Source organism: Lathamus discolor, chromosome 3, assembly GCF_037157495.1.
Source record: "Lathamus discolor isolate bLatDis1 chromosome 3, bLatDis1.hap1, whole genome shotgun sequence".
NCBI lineage: Eukaryota > Metazoa > Chordata > Aves > Psittaciformes > Psittacidae > Lathamus > Lathamus discolor.
Genome location: NC_088886.1, coordinates 102,876,725 through 102,901,949, shown reverse-complemented (window position 1 = coordinate 102,901,949; position 25,225 = coordinate 102,876,725). Strand labels below are relative to the sequence as shown.

Genomic DNA, 25,225 nt, shown 5'->3' with positions numbered 1-25,225 from the left:
AGCTATTCAGCTGTCATTTTTGTGCCCTATTCTTGCAATCCATTCTCTATACAGGGTACTGGAAATACACTCCATGTATATGTCTATTTTTATTTTTCACAAACATTCTCATTTTATAGATAAATTCACATAAAGCGTTTCCTGAGTATTAAATAAGTTAGACTAATTATTTCTTTTCCTTCGTCATTTCCAAGAGCATTTGCATTTGCTGCTGGCAGATGGTCCTGGAAACTGCAGTGCTGAACTGCACAAAGGTTAATATGAAGGGGTAAATTCTTCTCCTGTTTAAATCATTGTAAAAGTCATCCATGGGCTCCCAGTTTCTCTCTATTCATTAGGACTAGGATTTGATGAGCACCACAGATATCATTGCACATCTGCAAACTGTAGCTTGGAGTTGAGATCATCACAGAATCACAGAATCACAGAATCCCAAGGGTTGGAAGAGACCTCAAAAAATCATCTAGTCCAACCCCCCTGCAAGAGCAGGGTAACCTACAGTACATCACACAGGAACTTGTCCAGGCGGGCCTTGAATATCTCCAGTGTAGGAGACCCCACAACCCCCCTGGGCAACTTGTTCCAGTGCTCTGTCACTCTTACAGTAAAGAAGTTCTTCCTGATGTTAACGTGGAACTTCCTATGCTCCAGTTTACACCCATTGCCCCTTGTCCTATCACTGGATATCACTGAAAAAAGCCTAGCTCCATCATCCTGACACCCACCCTTTACATATTTGTAAACATTGATGAGGTCACCCCTCAGTCTCCTCTTCTCCAAGCTAAAGAGACCCAGCTCCCTCAGCCTCTCCTCATAAGGGAGATGTTCCACTCCCTTAATCATCTTTGTGGCTCTGCGCTGGACTCCTTCAAGCAATTCCCTGTCCTTCTTGAACAGAGGGGCCCAGAACTGGACGCAATATTCCAGATGTGGCCTCACCAAGGCTGAGTAGAGGGGGAGGAGAACCTCTCTTGACCTACTAACCACACCCTTTCTAATGCACCCTAAGATGACATTTGCCTTCTTGGCCACAAGAGCACATTGCTGGCTCATGGTCATCCTCCTATCCACCAGGACCCCCAGGTCCCTTTCCCCTTCACTACTTTCCAGCAGGTCAACCCCCAACCTGTACTGGTACATGGGGTTGTTCTTCCCCAGATGCAAGACTCTACACTTGCCCTTGTTAAATTTCATCAAGTTTCTCCCCGCCCAACTCTCCAGCCTGTCCAGGTCTCGCTGAATGGCAGCACAGTCCTCTGGTGTGTCAGCCACTCCTCCCAGTTTTGTGTCATCAGCAAACTTGCTGAGGGTGCACTCAGTTCCCTCATCCAGGTCATTGATGAAAATATTAAACAGCACCGGTCCCAGCACCGACCCCTGAGGAACTCCACTAGTCACAGACCTCCAGCTAGATTCTGCGCCATTGACCACAACTCTCTGCCTTCTTCCTTTCAACCAGTTCTCGATCCACCTCACTACTTGATCGTCAAGCCCACACTTCCTTAGCTTATCTATGAGGATGCTGTGGGAGACAGTATCAAATGCCTTACTGAAATCAAGAAAAACTACATCTACCGCTCTACCATCATCCCTCCACCTAGTCACTTCCTCATAGAAGGCTATAAGGTTGGTCATACATGACTTCCCCCTCATAAAACCATGTTGGCTGTTCTTAATGACGCCCTCATCCTTGATATGCCTAGTGATGGAGTCAAGAATAAGTTGTTCCATCACCTTTCCAGGGATGGAGGTAAGGCTGACCGGTCTATAATTACCCGGGTCCTCCTTCTTGCCCTTCTTATAGACTGGTGTGACCTTTGCCATCCGCAAGTATATGAGGTTATTTTTCAGAAATGAACTTAAAAATATTTGAGACCCAGCCATACGCTTATTGGTTGATTTTTTAATTATTTATTTATTTTTTCTTTTAGTTCATGCTTATGTTGCTTCGTTTATTTTAACCAGCTGTTTATCTGTCCTTTTTGTATGTGAGATGTTTAGTAGCTGGCACCTGGGGCCAGCTTAATTCTTAAGGGCACTCCTCAAACACTGCGTGCTGCTTTTGTCCATATGGGGCAGCTTTTATTGTTTATGCTTTTAACTAAAAGACCTATTAATGCCTCATGTATATTTACTGAATGCTGCCCTGATTATGTTTTCTTTATTTTCCAGAAAAGGCTTTTAAAAAGAAGAGAGTTTAGAGAAGTTGACTAAATTAGCTTGATTTGCTTTGGCTGTCTAATACTGTAGATGCCAAAGTGAATTTGTATCTGAAGTACGCAGCAAGCAAACTTTAGCCTGGATTAACAGTGTTTATAATCTGCATTCTTTCAATTTTGCAGCTAATTTACAGGCCAACACTCATATCTACATGAAAACATGTGTGATATGCTTTTTTAGGTGCACTAGATCATACATAAGCTGCTCCAGAAAAGCTATGTGTATTAAGATAAAAAATAACTACAAGAATGATGGTGACTTGGCACTCTTCCTACACAAAAAAAGCACTTAGAGCAAATCTCATTTGTTACCCTATTGTATGGAAGGGGCAGTTTGCAATAGTGCCAATGAAATTTGTAATTCAGTAGATTTAAAGCATGGAGGAACCATGAGATACAGAACCCTGCTAGACTGAAGCACATGCATAGAGACTCACAAAGCAGCGATGGGGATGCTGAACCCTGGATGCAGCAGTAATTGGTCCCTTGGGGAGGCATGCCTTCTACCTTTGGCTCAGGGGAGTGGAGTGCCTGTTGCACTCCTGCCAAGGCAATGGACAGGCTCTGGGATTTGTTTCAAAGTCTGACATGCCCTTGCTGAATATTTCCATCACACTAAAGTTTTTACTGGGTGTTGTTCTTAATTTAATTGCTTATAGATTAGCTTAGAAGCTGATGCTTGCTGATGCGAGAGTTGTGGTACTAAGGGTACCATGGATTCGGGGTACAGCCTAGATGATCCCGTTAGGTGAGGGAAATCCTAGGTGAGCACTGAAAGGGAAGGGGTAGCTAGGGAGCACAGGGGGGCTGATCTGTGCTTACACATGCTGCTCAGGGGGCCCTTAGAGCCGCGTGCAGTGGAAGGGAAGCACTGCAGCAGGGAGGTTCAGCTGTCTGCAACATCATCTGCTAACCTCAAGCCAGTTGTGACCCCAGGAACAAGATCAGTTAGCTACACAGGTATCCAAGTCTCAACAGGAGCCAGTAGCAGTGCTTAGATCTCATTTATTGGAGGGGTGTGGTATGTGTTTGAAATAAAGGCTAAAGAAAGAGTAGCAGTCCCCAAGATGGGTGTGCAATACTTACGGGAAGCTTGTGCCTAAGCAGAACTCCTCCTATTGTCCTCCTGGCTTTGCTGGAGCTGCTTTCAGACTCTCTGGAGGTGTAGACAATTACAAATGTGATTTATCATGTCAGTGCATACTTACAGAGTCCTTAATATGCAGATTATTGTCACAATTGTTTGTAATGTTTTTTCGGAGCCATTGAAGACTATCATATCAAAGAAAGTTTGCTGCGTAATACACATACCACATTTTATGCTTCACATAGTATAGTCTACATGAACAGTAAATACGCAACTAGAAAGTCTCCTGACAAAATCAGTGAAGCCTTGCTGAGTTCAGAGCAGTCTCTTTTAATCTCAGATTCTCTTTTTCAAAACAAAATCTTTCTGTGATCTGTTCTTCAGATTGCCTCTGCACATTTCTTTACATGCTTTAAGTGTCATATAGCAATTAACCAAGCCAGGTGAATAGACAGTGTCTTTTCAGAATACAAAAAAGAAAGATCTCTGCAGCTAAATGAGCTGTGCTCAAGTTATTTTCTCTTTACAGTGGGAGTCCTGACATCATCTTAACAATAGCTATAGATCAGCTGTCCCAATAAGCACCTACATTGCATTGTCATGTGTCATGCCATGTGATGCATCTGGTGGTAGTGACTACTGTGTGGACCAGAATGAGCTTTAGCTGGCCAAGCATGACTGCTGCCTCCTGCACTACAGTAGCCTTGTCAGATATAGGCATAAGCTGGGGGTTGCGGGATAGGCACCATGAGACAGTTGGGACACTGTGCTCTGGGGAGCATTAAAGTAATTTTTAAGGAGCTAATCTAGTGCTTGAAGATGATCAAATGTGTCTCATCCTCTGTGAGCTTGGTATGGACTGCCCTTGGTATGTTGGTGAAATGAGTTGGAAGGGCATAAAATCAGGAAAATGTTCCTCAACTTACAGTTTTGTGTTTGATCATCTTGAGTATATTTCTTTGATGTTTCTGGAGAATGTGATAATTATAGGAAGTAAAAAGAGTGAACAACGTAATGTACATGATCTTCATCCCCTGCCTGCAGTTCTCTAGTTACCTAGCTTTGCTAATTTTTATTTTCTTTCCCATACATGTTGGTGTGTGTGTGTGTAGGTGATATTTTTATGTTAGTTGTTTGCGTTCTGCTCAATATTTGCTATGCCCTTGCCTGTGGAAGCTACTGGTATGGGAAATATGCATTACCTTTTTTTAATACTTGTGAAGCTATGGCAGCACATTTGCAATTCAGCTGATAGATGTACCGTTCATGGGGTTTGAATTTTTTTCTCTGTCTTTACTTACATTTTTTGAGCAATACATCTTTACTTTGTTTGCTATCATTTTAACAAGATGTTCTTCCCTGTACTTCATGGGCTGAAAGAAAGAAACAGAAATGACAATAGCATCAACTCCAGAGATGCCAGTAAGGACATAGTGAGCTGAACTGTGTTCATCTTGCATGAACAAATGACTCCCTGAGTCCTGATCAAGTTAAGTCTGAACCAAAGTCTTTTCTTCATCTGTGTCAAAAACATTTGCCTTAGTTTAAGTGGAAGAACATGCACGAGAACTATACAAGTTTTAAATGACACTAGCAGAAAAATTTAATCACAGCAATTTCTGTCTGCGATCTTTCATAGGCTTATTGGGGCGGGGCAAGAAAGTAGCAGCAGGAGAGTGCAAGTGTCTCTCCTCCTCCCTGGCTGCCCTCTACACTTTTCAGGCCTTAAGCTGATGTTCTGGAAAATCGTAATAGTTTAACAATTATCAAGAAAGAATAGTGTACTTGTGCATGGAAAATATGTCTAAGAAGGTATCTTAATAGTATTTGCTATAATACAGAGACAGAGTGCAAGTGCATGAATTGACGAGCACAGGATGTATGAGAAGGAATTTTAGATAATCCTTGTAATAAAAATGATGTGACGTATGTATTTTAGACAACACAACATATGTGTTTCAAACAGCGTATGTGTTTGTAAGAGTGCCGAGAGGCACTGGGAAAAAGCCCCTTCCTTTATGACTTGTATTTGGAAAATTAACAAGTATTTCTTTTTTATTAGTTTCAACCTTTCTTATAAAAGCTCCTCTTTTGACATACTTTGTGAAAATGCACTATTTTTTCTGTGTGACACTATCTTCTGTTTTGCTTATATTAGATCAAATATTTGCTCTTACTAATGCTGAAAACATTAATTTTTCTTCCTTATTTTTCTTGAAACTATTATATCACTATTGGTAACAAACACTATGTTATGCGGCATTGAAAAACTCCATGTGAATTTACTCACAGTTACTCAAGGCATATGTGCTATCTTTCATCATTGCATTCATGTAGAACAGGTTACTTGAGCACTGTAAACAGGGTACAAGTAAAAAAATAATCAAATCCAATCAGTTTGGAATAACTCCGTTAATCATAAAAAGAATTTTCCTCTTATTTAAGGAATGTATTTCTAATATGATGATAACTATTACTAAGCAAACTCTTATGAAAGAAGTTTTGACAGTATACCTTGACTCTGGACCAGTCATTCAGCTGGAAGGCACATACGTACAGTCTACAAGACAAGAGACAGAGTTAATCCAACACACTTTTATCACCTGGGGTTATGTTTCTCTCATCTAATATACACCTGTTAAAATTAGTGTAATAAAAAAAAGCCTAAGTCGGAAACATTTTTTTTTCTCTCAGACTGAAGGATTTTCCATTGACTTTTATGCATACTGACGAAAGAAAGACCCAGTTTCTCCAAATCATGCAGGCTATGAAGTGCAATCTCATGTTTTTCTTATATGTGCACTTACCACTTTACTGCGTGTACAGAGAGGCCAGAAAGTAGCACATTGCATGAGCACCAATTTGATATGACTATTTACATGTTTTGAAAATCAGACTAAAAATGTACTTTGTCCATTTGAATAAACATGTTCAGCTGTTCAGTTGTGCAAGGGCAGCATCCTGTAGGAATTAATTAGTTCCTTAGGATATCATAGGACTTAAAAAAGAAAAAGTGCACAATATTTTACTGCTGTCTCTGAAACTAACAGATTATAATGCTTGTGTCCCACAGGATGGGTTGACCCCCCTCCACTGTGGAGCAAGAAGTGGTCATGAACAGGTTGTAGAAATGCTGCTGGATCGTGGTGCCCCTATTCTTTCCAAAACCAAGGTAACTGGTACTGGTTTTTCTGCTGGGATAATCCTTGTACTACTTTTTTTTTTTATTTTATGTAATTCTGTATGTCTCATATATTTAAGGATTTGACAATAACTTTCCTTTTTTATAGCTATTTAAAGTAACTGTGTGGGAGATCTCTGAAGTGAATGCCGTATGTAGCGCAAGTCTGCATATGTAAAATGTATTAAATCGAGATACGCAAGAACAGGTTTCTGTGCCAACCAAAAAGGCATGTATGGTAACCTTCTCAGAATTTCAGTAGTTAAAAATCTCTGTATCTGTCTTGGAATAAATACATGGTGATTACAATATATCTTCAGCTTGCACCAAATTACCCTAAGGCTAGAGTAGAGACAAGAGATAAAAATAGAGTGATGTCTCTTTCACAGAGACAGCTCGTATTTCCTTAGGACTTAGCCTTATTACCAGTTTCTCCAATTTCTATCTTCCTACAGTTTATCACGCGAAATTCTTCATGGAAATTTCAAATCACCTGTCAGAGTGTGCAGTTTGCTTTAGACCTAAGGGTTGGCATTAAAGCATGTACTTGCCAAAGCTCTTCTGGTGGTGGTCTCTGCTGTGCCGTTATTGCTGGTTTCAAGTCTCAGTGCAGCAGCCTGCTATATAGCACCACAACAATCCATGACTGCCATTCAGGGCTGATATTTGGATTGTGCAATTTGTTGAGGTTCTTTCCCAGTATAACCTTCCACTACATGTTTTCTTTCAGTCTGTAAGCAACATATTCCCAGCAACTTTTCTTGTTTCCTTATATTATTTCTTTTCTCTCTTCTGTCATCCTGTTCTATTCTGTCTCAGCACCTTTCTATATTCTGCTGTTCTCCTCCCTCTTTGGATTTTTTTCCCCCTTTTACTGGAATATATTTAGCATTTGTTTGGGGAGGTTGGCATCAGCTTTCCTCTGCGCAGTGAGTCACTGGCAAGTGCTGTCATGGGTAATCTGACAGACAGGATCCACCCATCATCTGCATGTGGAGTATCCATGGACTCCCACAGCCCTGACTTGCAAACTTCATGAGCAGGGAGGGACAGCAAGGGGCTGTCTAGGAGTCCATCGGGCACATCTCCACACCACTGCCAATCTTAGAGCCCAGAGCTCATACTCCAGGGACTAAGGCTCTTCCATACTCTCTGGTAGCTCAATTAATTACTTAAAGAAAAACAAACAAACCGTAAATCCTATTGGTCTGGTTTCCTTCATCATAAATGAGAACCTCTCCTAAGGAACTACATTTCTTTTTAATATGGATTTTGTATGGTCAGGTGTTATCCCTAAATTTAGCCTGCTTTTCAAGGCCTGTAGGTTTTTAAGTTGTTCATCTTCCTGAGAAGATTCACACAGCCTGGCTCAGAGTTCACTAGCCAAAATCAGGCAGATGAAACATGGGATAGTGGGTTTGAAATAGCCCAGGGCTGAAAGACGCACTTTGGATATTCACCTGCAGAGGTTTATATAAGCACCTTCAGCAAAATGGGAGCCTCTCTGACAGAAGGAAAACAATGATATGAGTTAAAAAGTGAACAGAAGCAAGTTGAGAGCTTCCTGAGTTTCCTTCTGCTGTGTTAATTCTACTGTTTTCAGAAAGTAAGCTAAGAAGTAGCAATACCTCTGAATGATATAAATGAATCTATTCATTTGGCACTAAACTATGGTAATTCCTCTGCAAAAATAAGTGTCTCCATTCTCTTCAACTTAAATCATATAGGAAATAGAGCACATCTTTGAAAGAATTTGAAGTCTAGTCCTGAGTATGCCAGTGATTTTCTGTATGAGAAATGACATCTCTGAGTATCAGTGTCCATCTTTTTTTATTACTGCTTTTTGCAGCTTGTTTGGCACTTTTCCTTTATTTTTTTTCCTTCCTTCCCAGAGTTAATGTCACTTTCCCTGATTAGAGTCCTTTGGCACAGCTACAAAATAAGTTGTGCATCAGTGATAATGTTGTTTACCCAGTGAGGCATTCAATACTCTATTTCATCTCCATGGTCGTCTTCTGAGGTTTTTGTTTGTTGGGTGGTTTTTTGTGGTTTGTTTTGGCTGGGTTTTTTAAAGGTATCATGTGACTGTCAACATCTTTGGTCGATGATGAACTTCTTCAACTTTTAATATTTTCTTGGCAATCTTCATAAAAGCAGTAAGATAACAGTGTTTATATAGTACCTCCATCTTGAAGTACCAAATCACTTCTTACAGTCAGTCATTGGTAAATTGTGTCTTGCAACAAGGATATGGGACAGGAGAACATTATTATATGTAATATTTTTATGTTAAAACTGGGGAAGACGCATTGAAATATTTGCTGACTTGTGTAAGATTGCAGAATATCTTCTACTGCAACAGAATTAAGAGCAAGCCTGGTTTAAGTCATAGTAAAAGTCAGTATCCCAGTGATATTTTATCTTCATGAACTTTTTCAGCATCCAGTCTCATCTCTTGCTCTTTTGTGTAAAGTCTGGCTAGCTGCTGCACTTTCTCATCCGTGACAGGTTTTTGTCAAGTATCTTGCTGATTTTCCCAAATTGACATGTGGCTGCTCTGCTTCTTCCCTTCTTTCCCATCAATGTCAGCCTCTTTTGTACCAGTTTGTCCTAGAAGTGACTCCCATATCATCTTCACAATTTCTTACTCCATCAGTAAGTGTGGTTTATTGGCTGTTATTGTGAAGAATGACACTTTTCACCTGAAGGATCTTTCTTATAAAAATCAAACAGAACATTGTATGTTTACTATCAACTAAAAACCATCATCAGTTATAAACTATTATCAGGGGAACCCGGTGACTGAGGGAAATTAATCTTTTTTTATTCCACTGTTTAACTACACTAGAAGACAGTGAAGACATTTAAAATGCATTGCTAGTAGCAAGCTTCCATGCAGATAATTGCTGTAGTAGCCTTTGGGAATAGGAGAGAGGCTTATCCAAGCCAACATAAATCACAAGTGAGATGCCCATGAGATGATTTTGAAAGATATAACTGTGTCCAAGAATGTCTGCTTCTCAGTACTGAACGTAAAAATTATTTCACAGTGTATTTCTACCTTTATTTTGAATGTTTGTCATTACTGTTATGATATGGGTGTGGGAAGGGAGAAGAAAGAAATCATCTGTTTCAGAAAGCCTGAGACCTCAGCTGGTTTTATCTTGCTCCTTCTCCTTTACTAACTGCCGTCACACGAGGGCACTACGTCTGTGAGCAAAAGTTTCAGTTTCTTCACGATGGCAAACACAGTCTACTGTCAGTCATTTTCAGATGATATATTAATATCTCCTATTTTTACTCTGGAAATGTAATATACATTGGCGGCTTGTTGATTAACAAGCAGACACAATTCTTTGCACAGGGTTTATTCCAAAATACGAATCTCTCAGGTGTTTCCATGATGAAGCAGAACTTTACCACGGGCACTGATAGGTCATATCACAGTGCTCTCATTCAGATATTTTTATCCCAGTTGCACTTGAAACTTTTGCTGTTGTACTGATGTTGGCAGCTGGGAAGAATAGTCTACATAGGTGTGTAATGCAGTAAGGCATGCATACAACCCAAATTCTGGAAAAGACTTAGTGGTGGAGGGATGAGGGAAGGTTGGGGTGATTACTGAGTGATGCTCTGACCAACTCTCTCATGCCAGGAATATGCAGTCTACATTAGAGTGGTGAGTTCAATGCAGCTTTTAAAAACAGGAAATTTCCTGACTAGGTTATTTAAAGTCCTAATATACTCTTCTTTACATAATTCATCTAAGTTGAGCAATTTATCTGAGCTATGCTGGCTGAAATAAGCTACCTATAGAGCATTGCTGGTATGGTATGACTGTTTTTTAACCTTGAACTGCCTACAAACTCTAACCAAATAACTTCCAAATTCCACATAGCTTTTGCCAAAGTAAGAACCCTGGTTGTTACACTGAACAAGTTAAGTTTATTTTGGGTGCTCTCTGGGCTTGCAAAATTCTTCATACAACAAATACGCTAAAATCAAAGCAGAGGAGTTTCATTTCTCTGAGCATTTTATAACCGATCAATGTTGGGTCTTCTTATTTGCAGAATGGTTTGTCTCCATTGCACATGGCAACACAAGGAGATCATCTAAACTGTGTTCAGCTTCTGATTCAGCACAACGTGCCTGTAGATGATGTCACTAATGACTATCTGACTGCGCTGCATGTTGCCGCCCACTGTGGCCACTATAAAGTTGCCAAGGTTCTCTTGGACAAGAAAGCTAATCCTAATGCCAAAGCACTGGTGAGTACACAGCGGGTTACTATTCACAGCTAAACATTCTTCCAGAGTTGCAGTGAGACTTATTTGAGAGTTATTTTCTGCCTGGTGATGGCTAACTTGAGGATATGTTGTATTGCTACAGAACCAAGAGAGGATGCTCGAGGTTCAGAGTGTTAATAATGTATCATGCAATCAGAGTAGACCTTTGCTTATGGATGATCAACAGTGATTTATGAATTTCTAGTGTACCTAGAGCTCTCTTTCCTCCTGGTAGCTTGTTGTGATTCTGACTAGATGAGGCAGCTGCAGGCATAACTGCTGTAGTTTTTGGTATGGAGAGAATTCTCATTTTCTAAATGTTTGTAAAGAGAAAATAAGCAGTAACTTTTAAAGCCGAGAGAATTTTTATTAGCTCTCAAAGATGTGAAGCAATCAAAAGTAGGAATGAGTTACATAACCAATATTTGTGGTATTTTGTTTCAATGAAGTAATTTGCCTTTCTACTTCAAAAACAACTTCAGCAACAAAATCTGTTACTGTAATACAAACTGGATGCATTATTGCATTGTTCAAAATTATATTTGCAATCCATTGTTTTTAAAATGTCTTTTTGATTTGTTCTTCAGTAACAGATTTATGCTCTGACATTAATTGGGTTGCCTGTTGGTATCAGAGCCTGATGCTACTAACTTACTCAGTTCCTGAAATACTATGTGAGCTCCTGAAACCCTTACAAACCAGGTGGGATTGACTCTCTTGTAAACAGCACAGGCTCCACAGATTTCATTCCCTCAGCCCCTCTGTTTTGTGTCAGATCAACATGTCTTCAGGTGTCTTTGGTCAAGGTATTATGATATATGGAATTGTTCACTATAACCAGCAAGTGGGGAGGCTTGTAAGCCTGTAATATATATTTTCACTTTCTGACATAATCAAATCATCATCAGGTTTAGCTTGTCAGAGTTGCTGGCAGTGGCCTTTCATTGGTCTTGTAACCTAGCCACAATTTTCCTTTTTCCCCTAAATCTTTTGGTGCTTCCTTCTATTCTGTCCAAATCACTACTCAGGATGATTAAGTAGAAGGAACCTGAGTGCAGTGTCTGGGGCTCAGTCTCACTCTTCCTTGACACACTGGAGCTTACCCTGGACATTGTCCACTGCTAAGGAGAGAGTTGAGAGCTGCTCACACTTAAGTGGAACACACACTTACACTGACCTCACATTACAAAAGCATACAGCATTCGTTATTATATGGTAGGTATAAAAGCTAATTTTGATCAGATCTGAGGTATTGGTTCTGTCAGCTCTTTTCAGAATTATTCTGAAAATTTTTTTTGGTGAATATACAGAACAGCATCAGCATTCACTGCGCTAATGTTATTGTACCAGTTGTGAATGCTCTGGACAGCTTATTTTCCTGTTTTATTTCCTGCTCACACTAAATTAGACGGAATATATTCTTTTATAAAGGGGCAAACAAATTTTAATTATCGTAAACTGATAGGTAATGAATAAAATAAATGTAGTAAGATTAGTTTAGAAAAAGATCCTAATACCAGAGCTTCTAAAGTAAAGTGCTTTTTTTTACTCACATTCTGAAAGGTCAACAGAAAACCAACCAAAAAGAACCCGCAACTCCCCCAAAAAACTCCGACAAAAAACCTCAACCAGTTAACTGTGAATATGTTAAGCAGAAACAAAGTCTCTGCTAGTTTTAGGTGAACTGAGAATTTTTTTAAAAAAATCATTATACGTCGGAGTAGGAAATATTATAAAATAATATAATAATAAAAAAAATAATAAAATACTTCATCACTAAAGCTGGCTATATGTGAAGACCTTAGAACAGCCTTCCAGTACCTAAAGAGGAACTGCAAGAAAGTTGGTGAAGGACTAGGATAAGGTGGTTTAAATTGGAAGAGGGTAGATTTAGATTAGAAATGAGGAAGAAATGTTTTACTCTGAGGATGGTGAGATACAGGTTATCCCAAGAAGTTGTGGCTGCCCAAGCCCTGGCAGCGTTCAAACCCAAGCTGGACTAAGCCTTCAGCAACCTGGTCTAGTGCAAGGTGTCCCTGCCTGTGGAACAGGGGTTGGAACTAGATGAGCTTTAAAGTTCCTTCCAACCAAAAGCATTCTATGAATCTATGAAATATGCCTTTTTCTTTTCAGAGGGTTTTTTTTTCTCTTTTACATTAAAAATTTAGTGAAGTCAAAACAAATCTGTGAATTGTTTTGTTAAAACAGGAATGTGTTATGGTGTATTCTATACCCAATTCTACTTTTTAATGACATATACAGTGTCAAAAAGTATGTTCTTTCTCATTTACAGAATGGTTTCACACCTCTTCACATAGCCTGCAAGAAGAACAGAATGAAAGTAATGGAACTTCTTCTGAAGCACGGTGCATCAATTCAAGCTGTGACTGAGGTAAGAAGTGGTCTTTTCACATTTGTCTTTGTTTTTCCTATAAAATTGTTTGTGACTATATTGATTCATATTTAAATATTTCTAAAAGAACATGTACCAATCAAGTCAACAATTGTTTTCAACCAAGTATTACAAAATAATAAAACTGAATAATAAAGTCAGTTACCCTAATGGATCATAATACCCAATTTATATGCTTTGGGGAAAAAAAAAAAAAAAAAAAAGAAACATAACAGATTAAAATATTTAAAATATCTGTAATTTCTCAAATATTTGCCTGAAATTCACCCTGTTATGTACGTCAAGGTGAAGACTGTGCTTCACTCAAGACCTGTTCTGAAAGGTGGTTTAATTCAGACCTTGTTTTGGCTTTCCACACAGAAGTTAAGTTCACCCAACATCAGAGTTTATCACAAATTAGCTAGATGGAAATCAATATGCTATAATGTCGATCAACATGAGATAGTCTACACACAGTTATTGGCAGTATTTAAAGATTACACACCTATGGAAAATTTGGTTAGTCTGTCTGTTATTCTACTAAGTTAGGAGGAAGGGTTGCATGTATGAATGTCTGGCCACTATGGAAGAAGCCAGGTTAGAATTCTCACAGTTTTGAATTCTCTTTCTCCTGGAAAAACAGAGGGGATGGAGTTCACCACTAAGTTCAATAGACCTTTTTGTTCATCTAAAAGCAACTGGATTTGATGGGGACAGCGGACACCGCATCTTTTTTGCATTCACGTACCACTCACAGATGTTTCCAGTTCTGTGTGCCCTTTAGTTTAAGCATGTGATTACATTTTTGAGAAGACAGGATCCTCTCAGAAGAGCAAGCACTTGGGTTTACTTACTTAGAACAGCTTAATTTTTCACTATGGCATTCTAGTGAAGACACGTGGAAGTAGGTATTTAAATCTGATTTTGGTTGGGTTTGGTTTTCAGTCGGGCCTAACTCCAATCCATGTTGCTGCCTTCATGGGACATGTAAATATTGTATCGCAGCTAATGCATCACGGAGCATCACCCAACACTACCAATGTGGTGAGTAACAGGTTTCCTTTTGGCATGGCAGAACTGTGAGTTGATTATAATATTTTGGAGCAGCACTGTTGTGAAGAAGCACCTAAATCTGCTGTTCACCATTCACCTCTGTAGCAGTCATGGCTCCTACTGGAGTCATGGGAAAGTTCAGCCTGCTGACTCCTATTTGGGAGATGCTTAACAGGCTGCGTGTCGTGATTTAAACCGATCCACACAGCTCGTCCACTCACCCCCCCACCCCAACTCCTAGTAAACCCAGGACACTGAGGAAACCTCAAAAGAGGCTGATGTTAAGATGACTCTATTCTTTATATTTTCTGAAGAATGTGAACATACTGTAGCTCCTTATATGTGATTTTTGAGATGTGTACTTGACTGTTGAGCACTGTTTTCCCAGGACCCCGGGGGTCTACCATTTAAGGAAAGCTCTGCTGCTATCAACAGATTGCAGCAGATTGTCAGGACATATTGCCTGTGTCCATACAGCCATACAAGTGTGCATTTCTACTGGATGTGCACTGTGTGCCCTAAGGCTCCTAGGGCATGTGTAAAAACTGAAGTCATTGTTAGATGGATATTTGAAAGTTGGGAAATAGGAAAGTAGAAACTTGTTGATTCTTTTTAACAGTTTGGCCTCTAAAATCTCCCTTTCGCCTTCCATATACAGGAGCATTTAGAAGACAATCTTTTATTAAGATTTCCATCTACTAATCCTATTAGGTTGTATAAAAACTCAACACCATTTTTAAGTTAGAAGGTGTTTGCTGAAGACATATCAATGTCCAAAAATATAAAAAGCAGTTTTCATCCTGAATTTATTCTGGTCTCCTTGGACTTGTCTTTCATAAAATCCATGAAACCTTAGACTGATGTACACAGTAATGCATTTTTTTCCTCTTGTTCACTCGTCTCAGTGCTTGTTAGATAACAAATCATAGTAGGGGCATAGGGCATCACAGGAGGAAAGCCAAATATATGTGTATCTGTATATACAAAATTTGAAATAAATTTTTTGTTTGACTAAACTCGGCCCTACTTAAATGGAGGTCCATTTTAACACTGTGAGTAATGCTAGTAAACACAAAAATTGTACTGTCTCTTTTCAGCAAAAGACTAGTGACAGAGGCACTATTGTCTTGTGGAACTGACCCTGAAATAAACTGTTTTGTAGTATACAGCTAAGAGGTCAAATATTGACTTAATCTCCCATCTTGCTCACAGAAAACTACTACAAAATATTTTAGTGGAGATTATTCTGAACTGGGTCACCAGTATTTTTGTATTTATGAAACATGTTGGGATTTGTTTTCCTGCAGTGTGTTTTTAATGGTATTTTGTTTTTGTGGCTGCATGTTAGAGAGGAGAAACAGCACTGCACATGGCTGCCAGAGCTGGCCAAACAGAGGTCGTTCGATACCTGGTACAAAATGGAGCCCAAGTGGAGGCTAAAGCTAAGGTAAGACGATGGTCCAGGTGTTATAACTCTAGATTATCTGTATTTAGCAAAGAAAGGAATCTCATTCATCTTGGATATGTCTTATGGCAAGAAAAAATGGGATGAAGCCAAGGGCCTTTGAGTAATGACCACTGATACTTTGTTACGTATTCTCTTACTGTAGTCGTGAGTGATCTGTATGTAAGAGAGAAGATAGGAGATGTCAAATTGATACCATGCCCTTTTCTTTTTTTTTTTTTTTTTTGGGGGGGGGGGGGGGGGCGGTCAGCTTTTAACGTAAACTATCACGTGCTTGAAGAGTTTTGGTTTGGGGTGGGAAGCAAGGATGGGGAAGAATGCCTCAAATCTGCTTTTATTTCTGCCAAACTGTAAATCCTGGGCTGCTGGTGTCTCCCGTCATGATCCTAAAACATCTGCCTGTGTGCATTCAGAAATAGTTATACTGTTAAAGGACACCTGCTAAAGTAAGAAGCTACAGTAAGGAGATGTCACATAGCGCTGGAAAGAAGAAACAGAGCCTATAGAAACAATTGCAATTGAGGGTTATAAGGGGGGAGGAAAAAGAAATGGTCAAGAGCCACTAAAGAAACATGCAAAGTTATGGAAATAAAAGAGCTCCAGGAAATAGACGAGGGAAGGAGATAAATGGGTGCAATAAATAGCAATCTCATTAGTAGAATCAGAATTTGGTTTTGGGTTTTGTTTTTTTTTTTTTTTTCAAATAGTGATTAAATTTATACAGTTTCAAAGAAATCTGTTTTTTTTTTATTTTGAATCTCATCTGTGCATTGGCTCACAAATAAAGTTACTGGTAAGATTATCTACTTATAAGGAACTCTGTCTAATTATTCGTAGCAGATACACTTCATATCTGCAAGCAGGCTGACAACAGAAGTGAATCATGTGGTCTGTAAATCTCCAAAACCAGCCTTCAAAGTGAACAGCTCGTGCTCAGAAACACAATCATGCAAATCTTTTCTATTTAATTAATTTGTGCAAAATACCATTGCCTTTGATCAGTTCGTTATCATGAATAACAACTAAATGTAAGTAATAGATTATAGACCAATACTAACATCAGCCATGAGGAATTTGTGGGAAACAGGCATAAACTGGAAACATTTAAGAACCATAAAGTGTTTCTACCAGTCAGAGGAGAATTTCCCTGTAGAGGAGCATCATTCACATCCTGACACATTCTCTCATCCTAAATCCCAAAGGCATAAAGTCACTGTTGTAGGATGGGCGTGGGCAGAAGTCTCTCTAACTGAGAACCCCTCAGAACTACTCTGCTGCAGGACATAATGTAGCAGTGCTTAAAAGGTGGGAAGTTCAGCAGGGAAAAATGGGGTTAGAGAAACATTTGAATAGATTTATGAGGAACAGTAAAAAATACTCAGAACAAGGTCACAAACAACAACATTTTCACTGAAGGAAAATAAATAAACAATGAGACTCATGACAAGGCAACCCCTGTACTTAAAACTACTAGGGTTATTGTGTTCTGAATGGCCAGTGAGAAAACAACAGTGAATTTCAGCACCATTCTTTATCTTCAGTTACATCCACTGTAAAGTTATCTGCAAAGTACTAAACAAATTGTTCACCAGTAAAAACGCACAAAATATGATACTCAATGCAAGTTACTAGGCAATAACATGCTAAGCATCTGAGTCCATCCCAACTAACAACAAGTTGTTAGATGTTGCTGGGAATCAGAAATGAAATTTAGATGTAAACAATAGAGCTATGCATTTGCTGCATTTTAAGGAAAGTCTCAAATTCAACTGGAAACTCTATGCACCTTAGTGGCAAGGCAAAATGAGGCAGATTAGAAAAAAACTGATTATTTACTGTTATGTACCTGTCTGGAATATTTTCTGGTGCATCAACAAAGCACAAGGTATCTTTATTATATGATGAAGAGAAAGACAGTGTGCAATATTCACTATTGACCTCAGTAGAATTAATGTTCATCTTCAATTCTGGAAAGCGGTAGAATCAGAGCAAGTATTTTCTGTCAAAATATGAGCCTCAATTTCCTCATGTAGGACTCTGTTGTTTCTTTTGTGTTTAGGATGACCAAACACCACTGCACATTTCTGCCCGACTGGGAAAAGCAGATATAGTACAGCAGCTGCTACAACAAGGAGCATCTCCAAATGCAGCTACGACGTCTGGCTATACGCCCCTGCATCTTTCTGCTCGAGAAGGACATGAAGATGTAGCTTCTGTTCTTTTGGATCATGGTGCATCTTTATCTATCATTACCAAGGTAAGGGAGTTGCAAAAGCAATAGTAAAATACACCTGTAGCAAGTGCTACTTGTGAATTAAATGCCTCAAGAATTGAACACACATGAAAATGGTGTAAGAATGAGCTACATTTTATTAAAAGGGTACATATCTTCATGATTTTACCTCATGTAGCCTGATGTGTAACATATCCCAGTGATCAGACATGCCTTCTCTTGGAATGAAAGAAATGCAGGGCAGAAATTCCTAGCAGGAACTGATAAGCTGTTACCCAGCCTTGTCCTTGCATCTTTGGTGGTGTGAAAAAAGGAACTGAACTCTTCACTTTTTGTGGTTGTTTAAATGTAGATAAGGCTTTGCCTTGCAAGCAAGGGCCTCCAGACCTGCTAGGCAGATGGTAATCTGCAGACTTGCTGCCAGTAGTCAGGACTATGTAAGGGAATGGATGGAAACAGCAGTACCATTGTAGATCAGAGACAAACCTTACCTTGAAAAAGAGTGCACAAGGCTGCTATATAACTGTTTCCTCTTACAGAAAGGATTTACTCCTCTACATGTGGCTGCAAAATATGGGAAAATTGAGGTAGCCAATCTCCTGCTTCAGAAGAATGCATCTCCTGATGCTTCTGGAAAGGTAGGACAGAAGAAGCCACTGCCACTTGCACAGCAAGTACTTAAATTCACATAATACTCTAATAATATCCTTCTATCTACTTACCATGACACTAATATACACAGCTTGGGAGTGGGTTTCATGTAGTATTCCAGTCCCTGTTGGGGCTGTCAGGAGCCAGCAAACTCTTGACAAAAGTGACTTTTATTGTCATTAATTGACAACAAAATGATGTCCTCTTTTTACCCACCCAGGAGAATGGAGACAAACCATTCCCCTACCCTCCTGTCCAGACTATTTACAGTCTTTATCAGAGTATTCAGGCAGCTGGCTCTTCTCCCTCATGTCTCATGACACAGGGCAAAGCCCAGTAGGACCTCCAGCTTTTTAAACTAGCCCAGCTTGGATTTTTACAGATCCAAGGGACAGTTTACTTATCCACTGCAGTAAAAGAAAAACATTAGCAAAGGTATGACCTCAGGGTCAAAATTCCTTACCTGCTCTGTCCTGAGGGCAGCAGAGATACGTGATTCTCTGTTCATCTTCCCTAGGAAGAGTCATAAAGGCTTTCACAGCTCAGTAATTTCCAAATCTGTTTGGTTTTTTGATTCTAAAGTTATCAAAGACCCTGGGTATATGAATGAATAACAAATGTGTTTTTTCACCTTATCTCCTCTGATTCTCCAAACTCTTAAGTTTTCCCTGGAGAGGACCTGTAACAGCACTTGTTTGTTCTGCATGTGTTTTTAGAGCGGTTTAACACCACTGCATGTAGCTGCACACTACGATAATCAAAAAGTGGCACTCCTACTGTTGGACCAGGGAGCTTCACCTCATGCATCTGCCAAGGTACAAGTACTGGCCACTCTTGGGGACTGGCAACTCTGGGGGAACCTAGGCTTTTTGTGTCATTTTATTCCCTGTCTACTTCTATTCTTTTTAGGCTGTATATGCTTGCAATTACAGAGAGCTCAGGGAACTTGTTTATTACTGCCTTGCAGTCAACATAAAGCTGCTAGAATAATTCTACAGGTGAATAAAACAGCAGTAAAAAAGCAAACATAGATGTAGAAATACTTAAAATCTTTAGTTTAAGTAAAGTTCAGTCTAGGCGAATAATGTGTCTTGCTTTCATTTGTCTGGTCTCTTTTGTACCCTCTCCCAATCACCCAACTGTATATTGCTGCATCTTAATGTCTGTGCAGCGCAAGCATGTAACTAAGGCCTTGCTACAGGGGTGTAGTTCTCCTGTATTATGCCACAGGATGACTTCTGAGGCGTGATATGTTTTTCAGTACAATGTACATAATTATTAATGTGCTTCACAGTACTTCTACGACAGTGTAAATGTACTTGTGAGAAAATAAAACAGGTAGCCTCAGCCCTGCTGTAATTGCAAATTACTGTAGGCAAGACAACACCAGAGTGTAAGATTTCGGGGGATGTGAAAGAGTAAATCGATAGTTGGACAGCAACAACACTAAAACAGGATGGAAGTGCATATAGGTTTAGATGGGGTAAATGCAGTGTAAATGCCTCATCTGAAACAACCCGGACACATTCTTAAAATCACTAAAAAACCAAAACAAAACAAACAAAAACAAAAACACAACAACAACAACAACAACAACAACAAAACCACCAAAAACCAACCAAACAAAAAAACACACTAGGAAAGTGAGAGTTAGTGGAAAAGCCAGTATCATAGATAGACAGCTCCCCTTGACTGCCTTCCTCTCACACATGACTGAATACAGCCATAACACTAGAGGCCTTCTGCATGGCTGGAAAAAGAGGATGGAGTCTTTCGTACATGGTAGGTCTTGGAGTTTATAGTGCAAAGGAAAGGAAAGTTAAATAAACATGGATAGCCAGCAGCAACGGCACAGTTTAAAATCAATAATGTCAATAGTGACAATCTGGAGAGCAGTGCCCCGGGAGGTGAACTGGAGTGATCTCTGGTCTTTTACTACTGCAACGCAGCACTCTTAAATGCCACTGTGGGGAAGAAAGGGCCTTCTGGAGGCCTGACTGACCTAGTTTTCACTGAAAGAAACTGTCAGTGGAAGCTGTGCATCCTATAGGAGCAGGGGTTGCAGCAGCCACTTTTCAAGGGCTGTCCAAACCAAGGTGGAAGCACTGCAGACTGTGGAATAATATTGCACAAACTCATGTGTCACCTTAGCTTGCCTATCTGTAACAGAACAGTTTTGCAGCTGCCACTTCAGGCCTTCACATGCCAGCTGTAAGTTTTCCTAAAATGAAGCATTTGTTAGTATTCTGCAGCAAGTGAGCCACAGCACACTGTGTAGAGTGTCAGTACTAAATAAAATTAACGGTAGCGTGTTTGTTGCTTTCGGCACCCACTGTGCAGTCATCTGAAAAATGATGTTGGTAACAGCAGATGATTTCCCATTTCTTTTGTAAATGTGGTCTAATAAATAAATTTGTTATGTCATATCTCATCACTGGCTCCACAGTTACTTTCATCAGCAGTTGCTTTTTCTGTGACACTCCTGTCTTTAACACTGATCTTAAGAGTGGCTCATTAGCCTGTCCCAGCAGCATTTGCCTTGAAGAATGATCAGCGAAAGGGTATGGGAAGTGGTCATGTCATAATACAGTGATGTGAAACAAACAGTTATTCTGGTGAACCATTCTTCTTTTTAGAGGCCAAAATTAGGCTTCTGCCTAATTTTAGTTTGGCATACACTTTATAATGCTTCTCTTCCTCTCTCCTCCACCCCAGAAGCCTCAGTTTTTCTCTATCCCTTTAACTGTTTTCCCTTTCCCCCTTATTCCCTGGCAGCCAGAATAACCCAATATCCTTCCTTCCAAACTTCTCTGTTCTTCTGCATAGTGTGAGCCCTTATTAGGAGAAAATGCAGTATGAGACTGAGCTGAATTTCAACTTTTATTTTTCAGCTCTTTTTTTGCCTTCTCTTGGCAACCTGCTCCTTCCCATTCCACTGAAAGCAATGTATGCCCGTTTCTGAGGAAAAAGCTTGAAATTTGCATCTGTCATTTTACAAAATATACATAAACTCCATTTAAAATACACACAGTTTAGCATATATGCAGGATTTAGCAAGTCGTTTCTAGGATTTAGTAGGTGTCCATGTGGCAATGGCTGTTTTTCATGTCAGTCTTGTTCAGGAAGTCTAAGGGAGAGGATTGTGTTTGTTTTTCCTGAAGCATTTTATCTTCAAAGTGAAAATTCAGTGGCCACGTATTTCCCTTATTGATTGTGGCATTGTGTTTCCTGGGTATCATTTTGAAGTATCTTAGTATGTAAGGTCTGAACTGAATCTGAATTTGATTTTGAAGGTTACACAAACTATTCCACATGGAGTTAGTGCTGTGTGTTTCTCACTTCAAGACTGCTGTTAAAGCTCTCTTGTAATAATTTGCTGCTCCTATGTATTCTTTGCTCCTACCTGCATTGTCCTGCATCTGTTGTGACCTGTCTTCCCATATAGTCCAGGCCTGCTGCCCCATGGGGCACAGGGAGGAGCCATTCTGGGTGAATGCTTTGTGCCTTTAGATAGATTTTACTGGGCTGTGTCATCTGAGATGCATATGGTACTTATGATACCATGCAAAATGGCTTATGCTTACGGTCTCGTTCCCTCCCTCCCAGACCTTCTTCCTTAGTCACATCCATACATTTGCCATTTGCTTAAAAATGAAGGCTAATGCATTTCAGAAAGACAGAAAGTTCTTGGTTAAATGGGCATCCTAATCTGCACCAAAAGCTGGGCATACCTTAGTATTTTGGTATTTTGTGTTAATCTATTATTTACATTTATATTTATATCCATTTATCTATTTTCTGCCAAATCTATCCATTTTTAGAATTATAAAACTTACGCATTTTTATTTTAGTAGTGGGCTCACTGAGTACGCATATTAGAAGGAATAAAAAAATAAAGAATGCAAGACTCCAGAGTTGTATGCTTTAATTTTCGCTTGATCTAAATGAAAACAGCATGTCAGTAAGGTTGAGGTAGATGCTGCAAGAAAGGCCATATTTCATGTACATAATGCTTTCATTCACACTAGGAAATGGGAAAAAAACAAACAATAACAGCTGTTCTGAGTTACGAACACACATCCTGCTCTTCTATTTGTCAAAGATTTCATGTACATTTAAGGAAAAGTAGCAAATGTCTGTGAAATGAAAATCAAATTCCTGTTCCTAATAGCTTGTGCTTTTCTGAACAGATATTTTTTTCCCAAATTTGAAAGTTTCTTTCAAAATGCTCTTATCTGTAGCAATACTTTCAAAACTAGATTGCTTAAAGCTCTGATACATTAATTCGTACAAATAGTTAATATTGTATTTGACTATGTTTGGCAGGATTTTTAAAACTAATGACTTACTTTCATAGAGTTGGGTAGGTACAGGAAAGTGATTTATCATATTGCTCAATGAGTAGCTTGCAATGAAGTGCTTTCTGTTGACAGAATGGCTATACGCCACTGCACATAGCTGCCAAGAAAAACCAGATGGACATAGCAACTACACTGCTGGAATATGGTGCTGATGCCAATGCTGTAACCAGACAGGGTATTGCCCCTGTACATCTTGCCTCTCAAGACGGCCACGTGGACATGGTGTCATTGCTTCTTACTAGAAACGCTAATGTAAATCTCGGCAACAAGGTAAGTGTTCCCCCAGCTTTGTGCTAAGGCAATAAACAGACATGGTGATGAGAAGGATAGGGGCCTGCAAATAAATTTTGTCCACTGTGATTCTAGACAGTTTGAAAGCCACTGCAGGGGGTTGAATACACATCATAATTTCTTCTAGCAAAGAAAGGAGCATGCAGCATGCCACACCACATTGAATGAACCATATTTCATAGTACCTGGGTTTTAATGGTAGCATGTGCTTCCTTCCATGTTATGCTCTTCCACCAAAACATGACCAGAGAGAAAAGGTCTTCCTCTCCCCAGCAGTTACTGGGGTTAGTGTGTGTCATTTAGGAGCCTCTAGGTATATGCCTGCCCATTAAACAGTGGTAACAACTAACTTTTCAAGGGAGCCTGATTATTTTAGTGGAATAATAGTAGCAACTTTGTCTGAGGTTTTGGTCATTAATATAAGTGATTCTTCCTCCCCCTCTCTCCACTCCCCACCCCCCCCCCACCCCCCCACCCAAGGGGGGTGTTCCTTAGAGCACCCCCTTTCTCCTGGAGGCAGAAAAGGGAAGTTGATAGATTTTAGTTTCTATATGTATGAATTTATAGGCTATTAAGTCCGCTCTGTAGTAATGTTTCTAGCAAATGTGCAGCCTTCATTCTCTAAATGCTCCACTAGACATCAGAGATGTTGTAAAGTGTAGTTACAGCATGGATTTATGTGGCTAAAGTAGAAAGGCAAGAGACAAATTTTTCATGGAAAATATTTCTTATTCTCAGCATGTAGAAAAACTCTGTGTCCTCAGAGGCCATGGATGATGCTGCACAGGGCTGCTGTGTTTTCCTGTTTCTAACTTTATAGTTCGGTTACTTTTGGGCCCTCCTTCAGGAAGCTTCTCTGGCAGATGTTGATCTTTCTCTCTAGTCTCAGTCCAGTGTGTGGGCTTACGCAGTGCAGGATGGACTATATCCCCACAGGGCAATTTGCCATGTACACATTTTGCGTCACATTGTCTATCACAGTTTTGCTGCTAAGCTAATAGAGAGACTATGATTGCAGCTGCTTGGCATTTTGATTCAGTTCCTCCAGAGGCTAATTACCTGCAACATCCTTCAATCTGTTACCGTTCAGTTGTAATCTCTAGTTCCTTATTATGCTGATAACGCCACTTTTTGAAAATAGTTCCCGCTGTACTCACTGAGGGATGCTCATTTCCTCCAAGCTCAGCACCTACATTTGAAGCCAGATATTTAAAGCACACTAACTTTGAATTTTGCAATAGGAGTAAAAAGAGCATTTATTTTCTTCGGGACCTACAGAATGGGTGGGAGCTGTATGCTCACAGCTCGAGGGTGGACACTGAGCACCTGTTAAAACCTTTTTAGAAGGCATGGCCCATAATATCCAAGCTCCACCTGCTTTTCTGTCACTGGTGCTAGAGGCAGTAGGCACAGGAGAGCAAAAGTGCTGTGATTTGCAAGTAAAGGATATTCTTTCCCATTCCTAACAACATCCTCTCAGCAGATTCTCTCTTCCTCTCTTTTACCTGAAGTCTTTTATGTGACAGAAAGTTGCATAGCTTTCTGAAGTTTTAAGGTTTTCAGATCTGAAGCTTCAGATAAGAAAAATAATAAGCTATCCAAAAAGTAAGTGTGTCAGTACACATCATCTAGCAAGTCCTTATACTTTCTGGGGAGAAAGAAATGGACCTTATCTTACAAAAATGTAGTTTTACCTTTTCTGTCTGTGTTTGAAAACAACCAAGTAGAGGACTAAAAGGTGATGATACATCTGAGTGAATGTTACTTCTAGGAAACCTGTAGAGATGTAAACAATAATTCAGTGTTTATTTTAAAATATTACTCATTCTGAGGAAGTGAATTAGTCAGGAGGTAAAAACATACTAGGTTACTTTTTTCTGGAAGTGTTATAATTTGCTATCCCACACTTAACACTGCATGAAGAAACAGTCCTTGTGTAAAGGAAACATTATCTTACTGGCTTTCAAACTGTATTTTCTTGCAAATCAACACATTATCAGGGAGTA

The 25,225-nt window shown here is 39.5% G+C and overlaps 1 protein-coding gene across 3 annotated transcripts in view; it reads left to right on the top strand.

The window, feature by feature from the left end:
* ANK3 (ankyrin 3) overlaps positions 1-25,225 on the top strand; it is a 384,128-nt gene that overhangs the window by 264,973 nt on the left and 93,930 nt on the right. For all 3 annotated transcript variants that reach the window (XM_065670855.1, XM_065670853.1, XM_065670854.1), the window contains exons 10-18: positions 6,380-6,478; positions 10,558-10,755; positions 13,067-13,165; positions 14,111-14,209; positions 15,567-15,665; positions 17,743-17,940; positions 18,456-18,554; positions 19,284-19,382; positions 23,001-23,198. In XM_065670855.1, coding sequence (XP_065526927.1) covers positions 6,380-6,478; positions 10,558-10,755; positions 13,067-13,165; positions 14,111-14,209; positions 15,567-15,665; positions 17,743-17,940; positions 18,456-18,554; positions 19,284-19,382; positions 23,001-23,198 — 1,188 coding nt within the window. The remainder of the gene's footprint in view (positions 1-6,379; positions 6,479-10,557; positions 10,756-13,066; positions 13,166-14,110; positions 14,210-15,566; positions 15,666-17,742; positions 17,941-18,455; positions 18,555-19,283; positions 19,383-23,000; positions 23,199-25,225) is intronic.